At 35.8% G+C, this 17814-nt stretch overlaps 1 protein-coding gene across 1 annotated transcript in view; it reads left to right on the top strand.

Moving 5' to 3' along the window:
* Positions 1-17814, top strand: part of RP1 (RP1 axonemal microtubule associated) — a 205012-nt gene that overhangs the window by 142167 nt on the left and 45031 nt on the right. Inside the window, exons 38-45 of the mRNA XM_086888036.1 lie at positions 62-272; positions 5409-5560; positions 8074-8152; positions 9694-9825; positions 10314-10495; positions 11034-11120; positions 14491-14623; positions 17173-17312. Of these exons, the coding sequence (XP_086744162.1) occupies positions 62-272; positions 5409-5560; positions 8074-8152; positions 9694-9825; positions 10314-10495; positions 11034-11120; positions 14491-14623; positions 17173-17312 (1116 nt within the window). The remainder of the gene's footprint in view (positions 1-61; positions 273-5408; positions 5561-8073; positions 8153-9693; positions 9826-10313; positions 10496-11033; positions 11121-14490; positions 14624-17172; positions 17313-17814) is intronic.

Raw genomic sequence — 17814 nt, 5'->3', positions numbered from 1 at the left:
CTACTTTTGTTCTGGTACCACTGAAATGAGATCCATTCATCTTCTCTTTCTCCTCACACAGGATGAACTGGCAGATATTGGCTCAATATACAAAGTTCAGGTAACTGGCCCACACAGTGAGCTAAAACAGCCATGGCATTTAGATTTACTGCATATGAAGCACACAGGCACAAAGGAAGAGATGTATTTAGCTTTTGACTGCTGGTTCAACCCTAAGGAAGACAAATGTGTGGAGCTGCCAGCTCTCTATGCAGATCAGGAGCCTTTGCCTGGTAAGCTACGTCCTTTTCTGTTCCTGGGGTCAGGATCTAGCTCTGGAATACCAGTATATCTCTTTTGGGCTGAAAATACTGTGTGAAGATTTCCATAAGAATTTGATAGTAAGGAATGTGATGGTTTTGCACATAAATTTACCACAAAAGAGAAATCATTGGTATGAGGATTAGGAGAGATGCTCTAGCTGCTGATGCCAAACATAGTATTTGGCTTCTCTCATGTTTGATAAAGTTCCAGTTTTAGCTGTTGATTATTTATTATCTCTTCAAATTAATGCTATGTAAGCAGAAGATGAGTTCAAAATATCATCTACTTTGTGATGTTGTCTCCATATTCACAAAGAAAAAATATGGTCTAGAAACATAGTAAAGAAGGGAAGAATTGCAGAGCCCCTAACAACAAAGGTAGAATTTTTAAAATGCCACACAGCCAGCAAAGAGATATATCCAGGAATTTCAATTACACTATTGTTTTATTGATGTCAATGAGAAATTTATAGTGCAGCAAATGATATTCTATGAAAATATACATTTAGTTGCATATTTCTCTGCTGCTTTTCACATACCAAGTGAATGGTATGATGCCAGAGGGATAATTAAGTGATTTCTGCCAACCACCCCCCCACCACTCCCCCTGGACCAACCAATTGTACACTGATAACTTGATCACTAGTACTTAAGGACAAGCTTCCCATTTATTCAGCTCATTAGAAAAAAAGAGGATTGATGGAGAGAGTAAAGATCATATATTGAAGCTTTTAGTGCCAGTTAAGAGGTTTATTCCTAGAGGCTATAGTACAAAGAATGTTCTGCTTAAATGGAAACTAATAGAAAAAGACGGAAGCAGCCCAGAAAAAGAAATAAAATAGACCACATGGACTTTTGCAGATCATACTCTAAGGAGAGTTTCCTAAATATTTCATCCAGCTTAAAGCTGAAACTTGAAAAAATAAAACAGTGAAGACCTTTTAAATTTCTGGCTTTGTGTGGGTTTGCATAATTAAAAGAATTTGTCACTTTGTATTCATGTACTGAAAAATCTTACCGTTTTAGACTTTTGATCCAAAAAGCCATTTTTTGATTCAAAAAACCATTGGATATTGGACATAATATATGCTAGATATACAATCATGAATATAGTAATTCTAGATCTTATTAAAAGACCCTATTCACTGATTTATTTAAGAAAAAATGAGAATAACTGTAAATATGAACAATTATTTTCTGCATTCAAGCTTGTTAAATTTTTTACTGCATATAAAAAGTAAAAAAAAAAAATTAAAAAATTAAAAGTCTAAAATACACCTCTCAAAGCCTCTGTTATGCTAAGAGCCAAATGGAGATACAGTCTGAAAACATTATTCTGAAGTAATTAATTATTGAGGTATATTAGAAATTTAAGGTGTTTTTCTTGGAAAATTTCTGGGAAAAGATGTGTATATGCTGTCCAGCAAAAATGAATCCATAGATGGGAGTATCTAATAGCCTAGAAAGTTTCTCACAAACCATTTTGTGGAGTCCAGTGATTTATAACTGGAAGTGTTTATATCACTTTTATTCTTTGTCGTCCTGATACTGCTACAGTCTAAAATTTCTTCTTTGTTATATTCTGCTTTTATTAATAGACACACACACAAGAAAATTAATTCAAAATAATGATAATAATAAATGATATGCATTTACTATCTTCATTTTTTTTTTCTTTTTAAATGAGCATTAGGTGATTGTTTTTGGTTTTGAAATATGTTGGCTTACATCTGAAAAATAATTTTTTAAATAGAATTTGGAAGAGACAAAGAATACCTTGTTTTAGTAGATTTTTGTTGTTGGGGTATGCTGCTCAGACAGAACACAATCAGAATGGTCCCAAACTCGGCCAAAAAACTTCTACCCCATTTCCCAGCACTCCTTTCTTTAATGACGCCTTTCATAGAGGCTACTTTGTATACTTTTATTTCACTTAAACAAAAAGTATACTTGCTGTGACTACATTAAGCTTTAAATTATACATCAATATATTCAACAGATTCAGCTGAAAATACAGACTCAGCAGAAACACTATGTACATTTCTAAGCTAAGCTCATGATAATGCATATTAATGATTCAAACATTAATGGCCAAAGCAGTAACAATGTAAGCACTGTGATTTCTAACTTACCCTCACAGGAGTGGTCAGACACATGGACCAAAATATTTTGATCTTATTCATATAAGAAGCCTTTTGGCTTGAACAGGTCTGCTCGCATGACCCAGTTACACAGACGAGACAAAACTCTGAATGAACACAGAAATTTTATATCCTAAGTCCCCAGAAAGAAAAATACCATTGGCTAAGTGCTAAGTAAAGTGTCACCTGGACATCTCAGGTATTTTCAAGAATCTGGAACTCCAGAAAGATTAAGTCTGTGTAACTGTGCTGACTTTAGTGCAGATATGTTGTCTTTTACCTGGCAGTGCATATTTAACACCCTTGAAGAAAGGAATGAGATATGTTAGGGCCCCAGGCTGGGAAAACTCTTGGTCTACTTCTTATCATCAAACGTGAGTGATACCATCAATTATAAGAACTTCCCCAGCCCCTAGTTTAAAGTATTAAAAAAAAAATTAGTCCCAAGGGGAGTCCCTGAAGCAAATAGTGCTGCAGTGAAATAAAGCTACTTTTAAGCAAACAGATTTTCTCAGACATCATCCTCATGGGGCAAAAGGTAAAGAGAAATAAATAATTTCAGAAGTTTATTGAAATTATTATTATTACTTATAGAGTCCTTATTGTTTAATGAATCCTTTTAAATATTAATTTTTCAGTCTATACAGACCCACTCTTTAAAACCATTAATCCTGTTATGGGACCTTTACATTTCAGAAATAGAAAGAAATAGCTATAAGATGTCACAATATTTGAATTCAGACCTTTTGATTATAACACTGAACATGAATAGCACCAACTTGTGAAAAGAGCTGTAAGAAAAGCTTAAAATAAATATTCTCAGAACACGTTTCTTTCCCTCCCTGTTTTCCTATCACCAACGCATGAAACTAAACGACAGCTTTAGCTTCTGGGTTCATTGAATCATTCTTAAACCTACTAGAATTTTCTCATCATCTTTTTAAAGAATGTACAATTTGCTTAAATAGACTGTTTCTATCTTGTAAAAAAAATGGATTGAAGAAGAAAAGTACACTGAAAATATCAGATGTTTCCAGAATGTATACTTAGATATTCATGCACCCTATGATGTACATTAGACTTAAATATCCATTTCAGACTTGAAAAATGTCTGAAAGAGAGTATTTCCATGCTCTCCAGCTTGTACTGTCAGCTGTGAAACTGAAAGTGCTTCATTTCTCCTCGCTTTCATGTCTGTCTAAAGCAGCACCCCCCTCCTCTGCACACATGAGTAGCCTGGGAAAGCAGGTGTTGTGGAGCCAGCCAAGTTCCAGGGAGGGACGAGAGGCAGAGTGAGGCTGGAAGACTTTCTCCAGCACGTAAATGTCACATAGTCTAGATGTTGTCTGTGTTTTCCTGCTACAGTGATGAAGGATGTGGGAGTCAGGGCTGATAATATTGATGGTCAAAGTTAGCTCAGTACTTGGAAAACGCTAAATTTTAAGGTTTCTCACTTAGGAAAAAAAAAAAGTCTTCATGTTTGTGATAAAAATGTTCAAGAGATAATACAAATGTTTTTGAATACATTTTTGGCACGTGTGTATTTCTCACTACCTGCATCCCAAATGTGACTTTGCATTTTACAGTGGAGAAAAATTATGTCCTTATTAAAAATATTAGACAGTTATTTTTTACAAACATGTGCGGCTACAAGAGAATACCTTTTATTCTTAGGCTTTTATTCTTAGGAAGAAATGATGCCTGTGGTTGGAAGCAGAGGAGCATTTAGACATTCTAAGTTTAGACTCCTGAGTTCTAGTGTTTATCTCTAGAATGTGTGGGAGCCCATCAGAGGTGTTTTCTATAGCACCTGCCTTCCCCTACTGACTACATAAGGATCTCAGTCCTAATATAGCCACCAAAATTAGATTCCTAAACTGACAGTACCAGGTCATTACACAAATGAGCCCAAATGAACACACTATACAAATTATACTTATTATAACACTCTGAATTAGAGCACACAACACCAGAAGGAAAATAAAATTCATCCCCCAAAAGCCCTCCTTATTTTTCATCCTAGGGTCCTTGTTGTTAAAATGATGCAAACAATGAATATTGAGATTGTGATCTGCTTCTGTTTAAGTGTTTCCTTGTTTCTTGTTTCCATGATAAACTCAGGGGCTGAAATAGGTCATTTACAAAGTGAACATAAGAGATTTCCATGAGATTTCTTTGGCATGAATATTAGTCTGGCCTCACTTCCCTATGTATTGTGACAAAAAGGGACAAGGAAGCAGAAACTTTGTATAGGGGGACATAGGTGTCTCTTCTAATCTCTATACTATGACTACAGCTGGGAAACTCAGGATTGCTTTCCCTTAAACTCAAAATTCACTTATCTGACCAGGATTTGTGGCCTATTTTATTGTTAATGAAGGTTCTTTGGAGAATGATAAAAAATGTCAGGAGGCTTTTCTATTTATGTGTTAAAGCTGATGTTGAAAGAATTTTTCATTCATTATTTTTGTTTCATATTAACTTATTTTAACTTAAAAACGATGTGATAGTATTATGGTCTAACTAGTGATAAACAAAAATAGAGGGAGGGAAAAACCTAAGAAACATCAGTAAATAATCTTAGAAAGAAAAAATTAGTTTTTCTGAGGAGGATGCAAATATGTTCTTTTCTCAAAAAGGAATTTCCTACCTTATATGGAAGGGAACAGTACACAAGAGATCCTGTGCCCTGAACAGCAACCAGTAGTGCTTATTTTCTGGGAATGGTGTCAGAGCAGAACAAATCTATATTCTCTAGATTGCCATCCTGTTATGCAGCAGGAATGTGTTTCGGTTATGTATGTCACCAGGACTGAAGAGATCTTGTATGGTGATACAGCGTGGGATCAGGGTGAAATCTGAAATTGTTTCCACCAAGAATTGGTATATAATGTGGGTGTCAGGCAAGATGATGAGTGTTTTCTCCTGCTGACTTTTTGGGGTTTTCTGTCCATTTTTTCTGAAGTTGTGGAATACGAAATCCATTTGCACACGGGAGACTTGAAGAAGGCAGATGCCACTGGAGAGGTTTATCTTCGTATACAAGGAGAAAAAAGTGACTCGGGGAAGCGATGGCTTAACTCAAAAAACAGCCTGATCACTTTTGCTAGAGGGCAGGTAAAATAATGAGGAAAAATGTAACTGAATCTGTGAGTGTCTTTTTGTTAGAACTTTTATTTTCAGAAAACCTTTCATGCATAAAGTATCAAAAACATTAAAGTTTTTTATTCCATATAGTGATTGTCTCCATAGGTAACACATTGTTTTAAAGTATCATCATTGTTGTGCTACATTAAAATAGGTAAGGTGATAAAGTAATTTTGAGTTGCACTAAACGATCTCTAAGAGTTCTGTTTTAATATTCCAGACTTTTAAGGCCAGGGAGGTATCACTATTTTATTAAAATATGCCTGATTGTTAGAACTGATAACATTTCTGTAGGATAACTTGCATTTGTAACCACTCCATCTAAAGAAATCTATGAACATTTCTTGTTAACTTTCCTGAACACTGTCAGTGTTCCATGAAGACTCTTATTTTTTCATGCTTCAATTTTTTCCATCCACTTCTTGCTTTTTGGTAAGCATAATGTTGCTTTTTGAGATTAAATGGCTTTTACTAGCCATTTACTAGTCACTAGAAGAGGAATTCCTTGAGTAGTTATTGGTTTAGGAACAAAATATCTAAAACAGACTTGCGATCAAATGGAAATATCTCTTTCAAATCAGAACATGTTTAGCTGACACTTTATTAGGCCCTAGTGTTTAGAGTTTCAGCTTGGAATTTTGTTTTGTTTTATTTTGTTTAAGGAAATCATTAAATCATTGTGAAGTACCTAGAAATCATTTTTTGGAGGGGTGAGGTGGAGGTATTTCACTGTTGCCAGCCACACTAGAGTAGTTTCTTCTCTGTTGCAGAAAGCTAGAGAAAAGTACATGATATATGCTTCATTTATTCTTTACAGATGCCTGTGTTTATTTTATCTGATTTCCTTACTAATTTTAAAGATTCTAGAAGATATAAGTTTTTTGCATGAACAGAAACCCAGATGTTAGTTATCATGATCTCTGTATTTTCCTTCTCCCTTGTGGAAGAGAATATGCACACCCAATGTCATGCTTGTCAAGAACTGATCAAACTGGTAGCTCAGAGTTCACAAGTTAAATCTGAAAATAACAACAGCATAGTAGAGCTCATCTTTCTGGAGTAATGTAGGAAGTTGTATAGATCAGTCTTTTTGATGATAATTGATAATGGTTGAGTGTAATATGTCTTAAGGATGGGGTCCTAGAGAACTCTCAACAGCAAGACTGCCTGCTACAATGGATAAGGTATCAGTACAGACCAGAAGAGGGACAGATTCCTGGTTCTTTCAAAAACCCAAACTGTCCCAACCTTTTAAAATACTAATTTTTTACAAGAATGTGTTACATTTTTGCCAAGAATAAAACTTGTAGAGAAAAGCCTGAACAATAGCACTCGACTTCTGTGAATACTCACTCCTAAGGAAATACTGCTCATCTGTGAATTCACAAGGATTTTTTCTGTATAATCCAGATTCTGTGTCAGTTTTTGAACAGGCTTGTTCAGACTTGTTAAATCCTTCCTCTGAAATTCTAAAGAGCTTTTCTATACCCTGGGCTAAAAGACCCTAATCTTCTTCTTATAGAAATGATTTTGAGTAACCACTCTTTGGGTATTCACCCTGTTGCAGTTCTCTTTACTCCAATTTACCCTTCAAAAGATGAATGCTCTGTTTTTGATGGTTGCTCTTTTTTTCTAGATGATTCTTTAGATCAATATTATTCTCCCAGATATTGAAATTCTGGAACTGTGCAGCTATGGGAACAATGCAAGGGTTTGATTGTTTCTTTCAAACCCACAAACTAATCATCAACTGCTGCATTCAAACTTGCATTTTCAACCCAACTTCCCAAGACAACTTCTTCTGTGTTCAACAGAATAACTCATGAAGTCACATGAAATAAAAGTCTTAGCTGTAGAGATTTAATTTCACAGCTGGTTTCTCAAAAGACTAGATGAATACATTCATAAATAGCATGTTCCCAAACCTCATTTCTTCATGCCCAGTTAAAAAAAGCCAACGAATACATTTTTTAAGCAACACGTGTTCCCGGTGTCAGTGCACATACGTGAGCTTTCCCAGAGATTATGAAGATGACTGCTTTAAGAAGATGAGCATGTATAGGCAAGAAGATGAATAAAAGATTTACAGTATGGAAAAAATTAAAGACTCCACAAAGCCTATTGATCATTCAAGTTTGTTGTATGTAGAAAATTTGACCTATAATAGAGGTGATTTCAAGGAGACATCCTTATCCCAAAAGTAGTTGAAATCTTCACAGATACCATTCACTTAATTCCCATTTACATGCCTAATTCCCACTAAAGTAATTGTGAATTTTTAGTAAAAAATGGAATTGCTCCAGATTTTCGGAAATATCAGACATCTACTATTTATCAGTTTTATTGCAAGTTAAGTTCTGGACCAAAGCACCATCCAGGTACAAAACAATGACCAGACACACGAGGCTAAACTGATAAATACTCAAAACCAGAGCCCTATTAAGTGTAGCTAAAATACCATTTTAATTATTTTCATATTGCAGGTGGATATTTTTAAAATAAAATCTGTATACCTTGGCAAGTTGAATGAAGTTCACATTGGATTTAAAAGTCTAAGAAAAGGTCGGTAATTTTTTTCTGTTAATGTAAGGTAATGATGTAGATTATTAGATTTAAGTGATCAAAGTACTTCAGAAATGTCTGAAATTTAACAGAAAAGTGTTTATTAAAAATTCTAGAAAATATTAATATGAATAGAATAAATATTAATAGAAAAAAAATTCCATTTTCTGCTGTTCATTATTTCTTTTGGATTATACACGTCAAGTATCTAGATCCAGCTTGGTTTTACTAAAGTGTGCAGGAAAGGAAATACTGCGACAACGTAAAATGGTAAAATTATATATGAAACTTTTCTCCATGGAAGTTTCTATCTTTTTATAAGCACAGTCAACAAAGCTTTTGTTTTTCAGGAGGCAATATGACACCATGCTTTTGAAACTTGTGTAAATTTCATATTCCTGTGCATTTTTAGATGCTGGATAAGTAAAAAAAAATATTTTCAGGGCTATATGCTTCTAGGTAAAGAGAAGAACATAAAATTGGTTCATTAGGTTGAGAAGTGGAACAGAGAAGAAATGCTATTCTGGCCTTATAGGTCCTTTCCTTCTAATCCATTTTTTTTTGAGGGATCCTTCATATGTGAGGTTGATTGGCAGATAAAAGCTGTATTCCTGCAGCATTTTTTCTCATCCTACTTCTGACTCCAGCAATTGTAGCTGAAGAAAATTTGCTTATTTCTTGAAAATAAATAATCAACAGCAAAAAGTATCATGAATTTGTATTTTATTCAATCCTTTGGCTACAATTTTGACCCATTGTTTTTTTAAAGGCAACATAATAGAGATTCTACAGGTATCTTATTCCTGCAGATAGTGTTGATAATGGAAATGACTGTTCCAGAGTAGGATAACCTGTGTCTATTGTTCTCTCTTCTTTTCTGAAAAACCCCAGGATTACAAAATGACTCTAGGTTAAATTCAGACTCAGGAAAACCAGCTGGGAGACTATTTCCTAGATGGTAACATTAAAATGAACAATCAAACTTTCATTCACTTCAGCAAGACTGGTAGCGTAACCAAGTTTACCAAGACTCAGAGATCTGACTCTACAAATGCATTGTTTCCAAGGAATCATGGTCTCAAATTGAGATAAAACTAGTTGAAGTTTGTTCCTTATTATATAGAATGGAACCTCACCAGAAAGAAAGCTGTGTGTTGAGTGGATTTTCTGATGGCTAATGTCATAGAAATACTGACCCTTTTTCCATTAGGACATTGATAGTATAACTTCCTATTGGGGTTTCTTGTATCTAGAGATTGCATACAGAAGCCTTTCCATACTTTGAGATGCAATAGATCATTACAGCAAATTTATCCCTACATTTAATTTCACAAGATCTGTAAAAACACTGACTATTTTGGAGTGTAGTGGACAGAAACACATACACATAGCCAATATATTTTCAGAAGTTTTATTCCTTAAGTCTGTCAAAGGAAAACCTTTAATTGATTTGATGAAGGTAGAAACTTACGACTGCATCTACAGAATATTTTGTTGCTTTAAAGGTATAAATTAATAATGTCCTGTTTCTTTTCAATCAGATGGATGGTTTTTGGAAAAAATTGTTATAAAAGAAGTCTGCTACCCTTTTTCTGCACATGTTTTTTTTCACAATGGCTGGATCAATAAACGCTCCAATGAAGATTTTATAGAAGTTGCAATTCCTCTCAAAGGTAATACAGGCAGAAGTGTCCTTCATTTCCATGCATCACTCCTGCATGGCAGAGCAGATAAAAACTGGTATAAGTTTACTTCACACAGTAGGAGGTGTTGGTACCCCAATGGTAACCCAATGGTGTGGGGCACGAGCCAGGGCCAAGGTGAATAACGCCTTCTGTAAACAAAGGGGAAGAAATTATGCCTGGGATGGAGAAATTTGAAATGGTAGTATTGAAAGATTCTCCTCTGGCAGGACATTTCCTGTCCTTGGACCAATACAAAGAAAAGAGGCATGGCCTCTGTGTGAGTGTGACATGGATCCTTGAAGCCACTGGCCTGGTTTTCTATCCCTTCATGGGGCTAACATGAGTAATGAGGGGATTGTAGCTTCATTGCCTGAATTTCCTGTGCTAGATCCTGCACTAACAGGCAATATAATATTTTGGTTTGTACTGCCTTATAACAGATAGGGGCTCTAAATATAGGTTTGCTTTTACTGCAGAAACATCTGTTACATGTTTTCCCACCGAAAATTTAGAAACGAAAAGTAGAGGACGATGGCAAACATGGGTGCACTGCATGCAAGTACCAGAAGATGTTCCTAACATTCAAGTTGTTGCATTTGGAAGAAAAGGGAAATCCCCAGCACAGAAAGTTCAAAATCTAAGTGATACTCCCTTTTTGGTTGGTTTGTTTTATGTTTCATGCAAGTCTTACCAAATGGTTTCAGTAAAATAAGAATTGTAGCCAATATGTAGACATTATGTGGACTGGTTGTTGGTTTGTCAGAGTTAATGTTTATTCCTCTATGTCTTAAATAAACACAGCTTGGAGAACTTCTCACCTGTAGGCCAAAACATATCACTTAGAAAAACTCCCTTGAGGAAATGCCAAATTTCATGGGAAAAACCTCATTAACTTTGAATTAAGTGAGGAGAAAAGAACCAGCCTTGAAAATACAGAATTCAGTTATACATTTCCTTCCTTTGTTGTGTTGGCCTATGCTATGCAACCAATTCCCTCAGTAAAAAATAATATAATTTATGATACAAATGAGAGTCCAAATTAACTTGCACTCTTAGTAGGACTTCCTCACCCTAACTCTAACCTCATTGACTAATATTTTTACCTGTAGTATGTATCTTTTTATTGGCTTTAAAGTATGCCGTGCAAATTGTTGCATAAAAAATATAGTTAATTATCACTATTTCTTTTCTAACAGTTGACCTTTGGTGATATTGGAGACATAACAAAAGTCTCCTTTGTGTTATGTGGTCCATCCTTGAGAAGAGGAATTGAGCTTCACAAGGTATTCCAAGTATAACACGTGTAAACTTGCAGTGTTTTTCAACATAGCAGTAAATAAGTTTTGTTGAGACACAGATGGTCTCAGTTACCTGGTATCTACAGATGACTGCCTACAGCTTGCAGGTCTCTTTGTGGGCAGCTCGACCTTGTTTGCACCTGCTGAAGTGCATATTGCTATAGCTCTTCACTGTGTGCAGACTCATTCTGCACAATTCATTGTGACATGGAAGGCAGTGTCTCTTGCTGATGTTAGGAGATGTTAATTCCTGCATGGAAATACTGACAGTCTCCAGACTGAGACCAACCTACCTGTGGAAGCCAATTAAGATAATATTCAGTATCTGTTCTTTGCAAGATGGTCATCAGTGGGCCTTAAACCTCTGATTGTAGTCAATACATCTTTAAGAATTCTCATAAAAAGGAATGGAGAAAGGACTTAATGCTGTCAATCTTAAAATAGAATTAGAATTTAAAAACATATTTAAACTTGAAGGTTAATTCAAGGGAAAATCATGTCAATGAGCTCTGCCTATAGGCAAGGGCAAAAAGCCCCATTGTGGACATAGCACTGAATTAATCTGATGTCAGCAGAAGAATGCTTTCCTGAACTGAGCCACAGAATCCCTTAACCTTGCTATGGATTTGAAAGATCAAGGTGATTCCTTAAATGCATAAAGACTCCAGAAACTGTTCTGATGAGAAATGCTAGAGACAGCTGCATTCCAGACTAAAATGTGAATGGGCTTGTGGCTCTCATAGACACCCTGAGTCTGAACTTATGAGCTCCTCTGAGGATAGAGGAGGAGTTTATCTTGTATTTTCTCCCCAGCTAATTTTGTAGCCTCAGTTTAGGTTATAAAAATGGAAAGAATAGGTAAGCAAAGCTAATTTCTCATTTTAAGTATACATCTCTAGGCCATTTGATAAAGCATTCCAAAAATATTTTGACACTACATTTAATATATCCATTATGTAAGATAAGACTTCAGCCTCCAGACCTGGTGGCTCAAAATATGGCAGAAAATTCATAAACGTAATAGTTTGCTTTCTGCTTTCTTTTCCATAACAACCCTAAGCAACTGGCTAAGTGATTTTTGTCTGTACTTTCAAATACTTCACAATTCATTCAATTATTGGCTTATTAGTAGCTATAAATTGTTATAATCTACAAGTTAGTACAAGTTAGGTTGCTATAGACCTAAGCAGTCTATATTTACATGTGCAACCCACAGCATAAGCTGCAATAACTTCTATTGCTTTTGCCATTAATATGCTTATATCTAATACTAATTTAATAGTTTATTTATAAATTAGGTATTTTATATTTTTATTTTACATTTTATATTTTACATTTTACATTTTACATTTTACATGTTACATTTTATATTTTATATTTTATATTTTATATTTTATATTTTATATTTTATATTTTATAGTATAGTTTTCCGCAAAATTCTGTAATGAATTATATAACCTTATCTAAAATTTATGTATTTTCTATAACTTCTGAAGATTTATGTACTATAGAATGAGTAGCTATTTCTTGTTCCAAAAGAGTTTCTGGCTTTCCCTAAAATAGAATACAAACCCATTTCTTATGTTAGTTTAGAATATAGAAACTCTATATCATTTGAACATGAAGTTCACACTTAGATGTAATCTTAGAACTAGCAAGAACTTGTCAGGTGTGTTTTATTTTAAGGTCATAATCTGCATAAATTTGCACACCTCATTTTTATGAGTCCAGTTTCTGCAGGCTGTCTGCCTGCATATGCAGGTAAACCTTAGTGCAATTTTAAGACAGACAGGAGTTTGTGATATTGTCCTGGGGTGATTAACCCTAAACCAGGACAGATATGTATTGATATTTATGATATTTCTATGATATAGAAGTTAGGAGGAAATATTTTTATATAAGAAGATGTTATACATTTCATATAAAAAAAATTGTTATTGCAAATGCAAAATATAGGTAAACAATGGGCTGTAATTATAGTGGAATTTATTAATATCTAAATAAACCAAACTTTTATTCAACTAATTAATGGTTTAAGTCTAGAAATGGATGTGGGGTATTGTTTACTTCCATCTAGAAGCCCTATAACTGACCTTGTAAAGCACTGGACAGATTGAATAATCAATCATGGAAAATGTTAGGTCATTGCATTTCTAAGAACTCAAGGGCAAGACAATCTGACAAAATTTTTAAGAATGGTACTGTCAAATTCCCAATAATTTAATTTATCTCATTTAGTTATATAAATATTTATATATCTCAAAGCTTGCAGTTGAAATTTGTGTGAGGAAATCTGTACTCAGGATTTGCAAACATTTGTATGTGTATTTTGCACAATGAGCACAAAGTTTTGCTGTTGCAGTTGTTGTCAATACTGGAAAGAAGTGACCACAATAATTTTGGGAATTCCTGCCTAAGAATATAAATTATTCACTGTCCTGATGAAATTAAGTTTTTGTTTCTTTTTGTTTCCTTTTGCTTTTTTAAAAATGTCTTGGCTATGCTGTTTCTATACAACGAGATTCTGAAGACTGAAGAAACTGTTCCTGCAAACTTGCAGTCATTAGCTATTTATGAAGTTCAATATTGCATGCAATAGTTACCAGAAATGTTTCTGCATAAACTTGATAGATTTTCACTCTGTATTTTGTAACCTGACCTAGGGTAGAATACATGATCTGAGCTGACCTCTTGTGAATCTCATTTCCACCTTGACCCTCTCAGCAGGGATATGTGAGCTCCTAAGGCTGTGCTTCCTCGGCTGGTTTGGAAGTTCTAAGTCCACAAACTTGACTCCTAATTTCTTCACTCTCCAATAACTATTTAAAGCCAAGTAGAATGAAGCTGGACCTAAGCTTGCCCATTCTATTGAATTTCATTCTTCAAATAATTTATTTCCACTGGCAGCTCTGAAAGCCACTCCACACCTAATCTCTGCCAACTTTGAAAATCCTACCTGAGATAGAGCAAGACTCATTTAAAAACATAAAAAAGTAGCAAAGCAAATGTTTTTGCAAAATGGCCATATGCTATTAAGATTGATGTAACTGTATTCATTCATTTGACATTCTGAAATTGCAAGCACATACAGGTCAATTTAAGCTGTGTCTCTCATTGGATCTTTACAAATGGGCCCTATGCTTGTGTTGATATTCAATGAAGAATACACCTGTAAACATCAGGCTGCAGAATTAGCAGACTGAAGAAGCTGCTGTAACTATTATGCAGAACCAGGTAGCTGTTGTCATGTGTGTGCAGGAGTCAGTAAATGGAAGAAATGTCAGTTTCTATTGGGATGGGAATAGGAAATTAAATAATTAATTAAATTAATTTCTTTCTCTGATTCTGTCTGCAGCTTCGGCTAAAAGACCTGGACACTAAACAAGAGCTGGGCTTTCACACTGAAGCCCCATGTCTGTTTGGAGAAGATGGATCTGAGATGGTGACAGAGCTTGCTGCTGTCAGGCCAGACCAGCCACCACTCAGGGGTATGCTGCTGAAATGAAAAATAAATTTATGAGCACACACACATACAGAATTGTAAACTGCCTAATAGGATGAACAAGAGGCACAAGATTGCAAAGCATTTTATATATATTGAAAAAACACTCAAAATTACTTTTAATTATTTATTCAATAAACTGTGGGGTCACAGAATCACAGAATAACAAGGTTGGAAGAGGCCTTCAGGATCATCAAGTCCAGCTGAGCCCTAACACCTCAACTAAGCCATGGCACTGAGTGCCACATCCAGTCTTTAAACACCATCCAGGGATGGTGTCTCCACCACCTCCCTAGGCAGACAATTCGAGTCCTGCATACTTTCATAAAAATCTTTTTCCTGATATCCAACCTAAATTTCCCTTGGCACAGCTTGAGACTGTGTCCTCTCGTTCTGTCAGCTGCTGCCAGGAGAAAGAGACCAATCCCACCTAACTACAGACACCTTTCAAGGAGTTTCAGAGAGTGATCAGGTCACCTCTGAGTCTCCTTTTCTCCAGGCTCAACAACTCCAGCTCCCCCAGTCACTCCTCACAGGGTTTGTGTTCCAAGCCCCTCACCAGCCTCGTTGCCTCCTCTGGATGCGCTCCAGTGTCTCAACATCCTTCCTAAACTGAGGGGCCCAGAACTGGACACAGCACTCCAGCTGTGGCCTCACCAGTGCTGAGTACAGGAGAAGAATGACCTCCCTGCTCCTGCTGGCCACACTACTCCTGATACAAGCCAGGGGCCGTTGGCCTTGGCCACCAGGGCACAGGGCTGGCTCATGTTCAGTTGGCTGTCACCAGCACCCCCAGGTCCCTTTCTGCCTGGGCACTGTCCAGCCACACCGTCCCCAGCCTGTAATGCTGCAGGGGGATATTGTGGCCAAAATGCAGGACTTGGCACTTGGACTTATTAAACTTCATCCCACTGGGCTTTTCCCATCCATCCAACCATTCCAGGTTTCTCTGCAGAGCCCTCCTGCCTTCCAACAGATTGACATACTTAGTGTCATCTGCAAATTTACTAATGAAGGACTCAATACCCTCATCCATGTCATCAATAAAGATATTGAACAGGACTGGCCCCAGCACAGACCCCTGAGGGACACCACTGGTGCCCAGCCCCCAGCTGGATGCAGCACCAGTCACCACCACTCTCTGGGCCAGACCATCCAGCCAGTTCTGAACCCAGCACAGAGTGCTCCTGTCCAAGCCATGGGCTGCAGCTTTTCCAGGGAATGCTGTGGGAGACTGTGTCAAAGGCCTTGCTGAAGTCCAGGTACACAACATCCAAAGCCTTTCCTGCATCCACCAGGCAGGTCAGCTGGTCATAAAAGGAGACCAGGTTGGTCAAGATCTACCCCTCCTAAACGTCTGCTGGTTGGGTCTGATATCCTGGCCATCCTGTAAATGCTGCATATATGTATCTAGTTAAAGCATTTTCTTCTGTTTTAAAACAACTGACATGTATTGTTTTCACTAGACTAAGTAAAAATTTGAAAGTCTGAAAAATGCATAAAGCCCAGTTAGTATATTTTAATGGCAGTTTTCAGAAAATGATTGATTTACACTTAGTGAGGGATTAAACTACAGATTACAAAAAGGCAGGTGCAAAGTTATAATGTCATGAATCACAAAGAGAAAATGCAGGTTTTTTTTAGGTTCTCTTCTAGCCCCATTTCTGCCCCCAAAGCCATATTTCATTTCATCATTGTATTTAAAATATGATATCTTCCTTTGTTCAGATTACATTTTATAAAATATGTAGAGAAGGATTCTTATTCATTATACTCTGTGAACAGAAGTCTTAGTTAAAATATTTAAAACTTTTTGCATGTAACATCTAACTGGAGGCTAGACTGCAAATGGAAATATATCTTAAGAGTCTGTTGTAACATTTAGTTTTTCACAGAACCCATTAAAAATCCTCTGTCATGCTGCCTCAAGTAATATGTACTGCATAACTCATCAGACAAAAGTCATGGCAAGCCATCCTTTGTTGTGAAGAATAATAACAAAGCATATTTGTATAAATAGCTGAGCCATTTCTGCTGAACATATTAAATGATGTTGGCCATAATTCTCAAAATATGAGATTAAAACACAATTCAGCTGATCCAGAACATAAAGTGGTTTTAATCATCTGTTATGTCTGTGTTTTTTCCCCTGGTAAAATGTTAGAGTTGATAAATCCTTACTCAATTTAAGACCTGTAATTCCTACAAGAACTCCTGTCTTTTTTATGAAGCATGATAAGAACAGTCTGAGTCTTTCAGGTGACTCCAGAATCCAGAAGTAGGATATTTTCTCCCTCTGTAATGCAAGCATGGATTGTTACATTGATTCATAAAGGACATTTCATCCCTAATGCTGTAGTGTGTGCTGTAAGATACCTAGCAATCCATATGAAACTCAGAAAATTGGTGACAATTCCTATAACTTAATTCCTTGGTCTTGAAATTAATCTTGTACCTATGATATATTGGTTTATAATGTTTGATAATTACATTGCTAATTTGGTAATGTCATGTGTCACTGATTTTTCCTGACAGAAGTTCTTTACTTGATCAACATCCATACAGGAACACTGCCTGCATCAGGAACTGATGCAGATGTATTTATCAGAGTATTTGGAGAGTGGGGAGATTCCTGCAAAAGGAGACTAGGGCACTCACATTTTGAAAGAGGGAAGGTTAGTATTGAGTCATTTTCCTTGCATGTTTGTTTGATGTATTTAATTTTATTATTTTCTAATACTGTATGTCTTTCAGTTATGAAATACCAGCATGGATGTTACACTCTGGTAACGTGTGGAAATAAGGTGTTGTTTATTAAATATAGGCATTTTGCCTGAATTGAGATTACAGTTTAAGAATAGTTTGAGTACCAATAAATTTTAAATCCACAAACTATCAGTAAATTTTCTTAGAATCTGGAACTGAATCCAATGATATAAAAATTCTATGACTTAATTTTCACTTATTTGTGAAGCTAGTATAGAAATATCAGGGCTATTTCCTGTGTCTGCTCTTTTAATTTTTTTTTTTTTTTAATCTGCCCAGATAGAGTTGAAAGAAAGATTTTAAATGTGTTACCTACTAGATATTAATTAATCCATTTATCTACAGAATTGCAAACAGGCAAGCCTAACTGTAAAAATAATTACCTGCTAAGGATAAATCCTAGGAGAGATT

This window comes from Cyanistes caeruleus, chromosome 1 (genome assembly GCF_971803275.1).
Source record: "Cyanistes caeruleus chromosome 1, bCyaCae1.hap1.1, whole genome shotgun sequence".
NCBI lineage: Eukaryota > Metazoa > Chordata > Aves > Passeriformes > Paridae > Cyanistes > Cyanistes caeruleus.
This window is presented reverse-complemented; position numbering and strand designations above follow the sequence as displayed.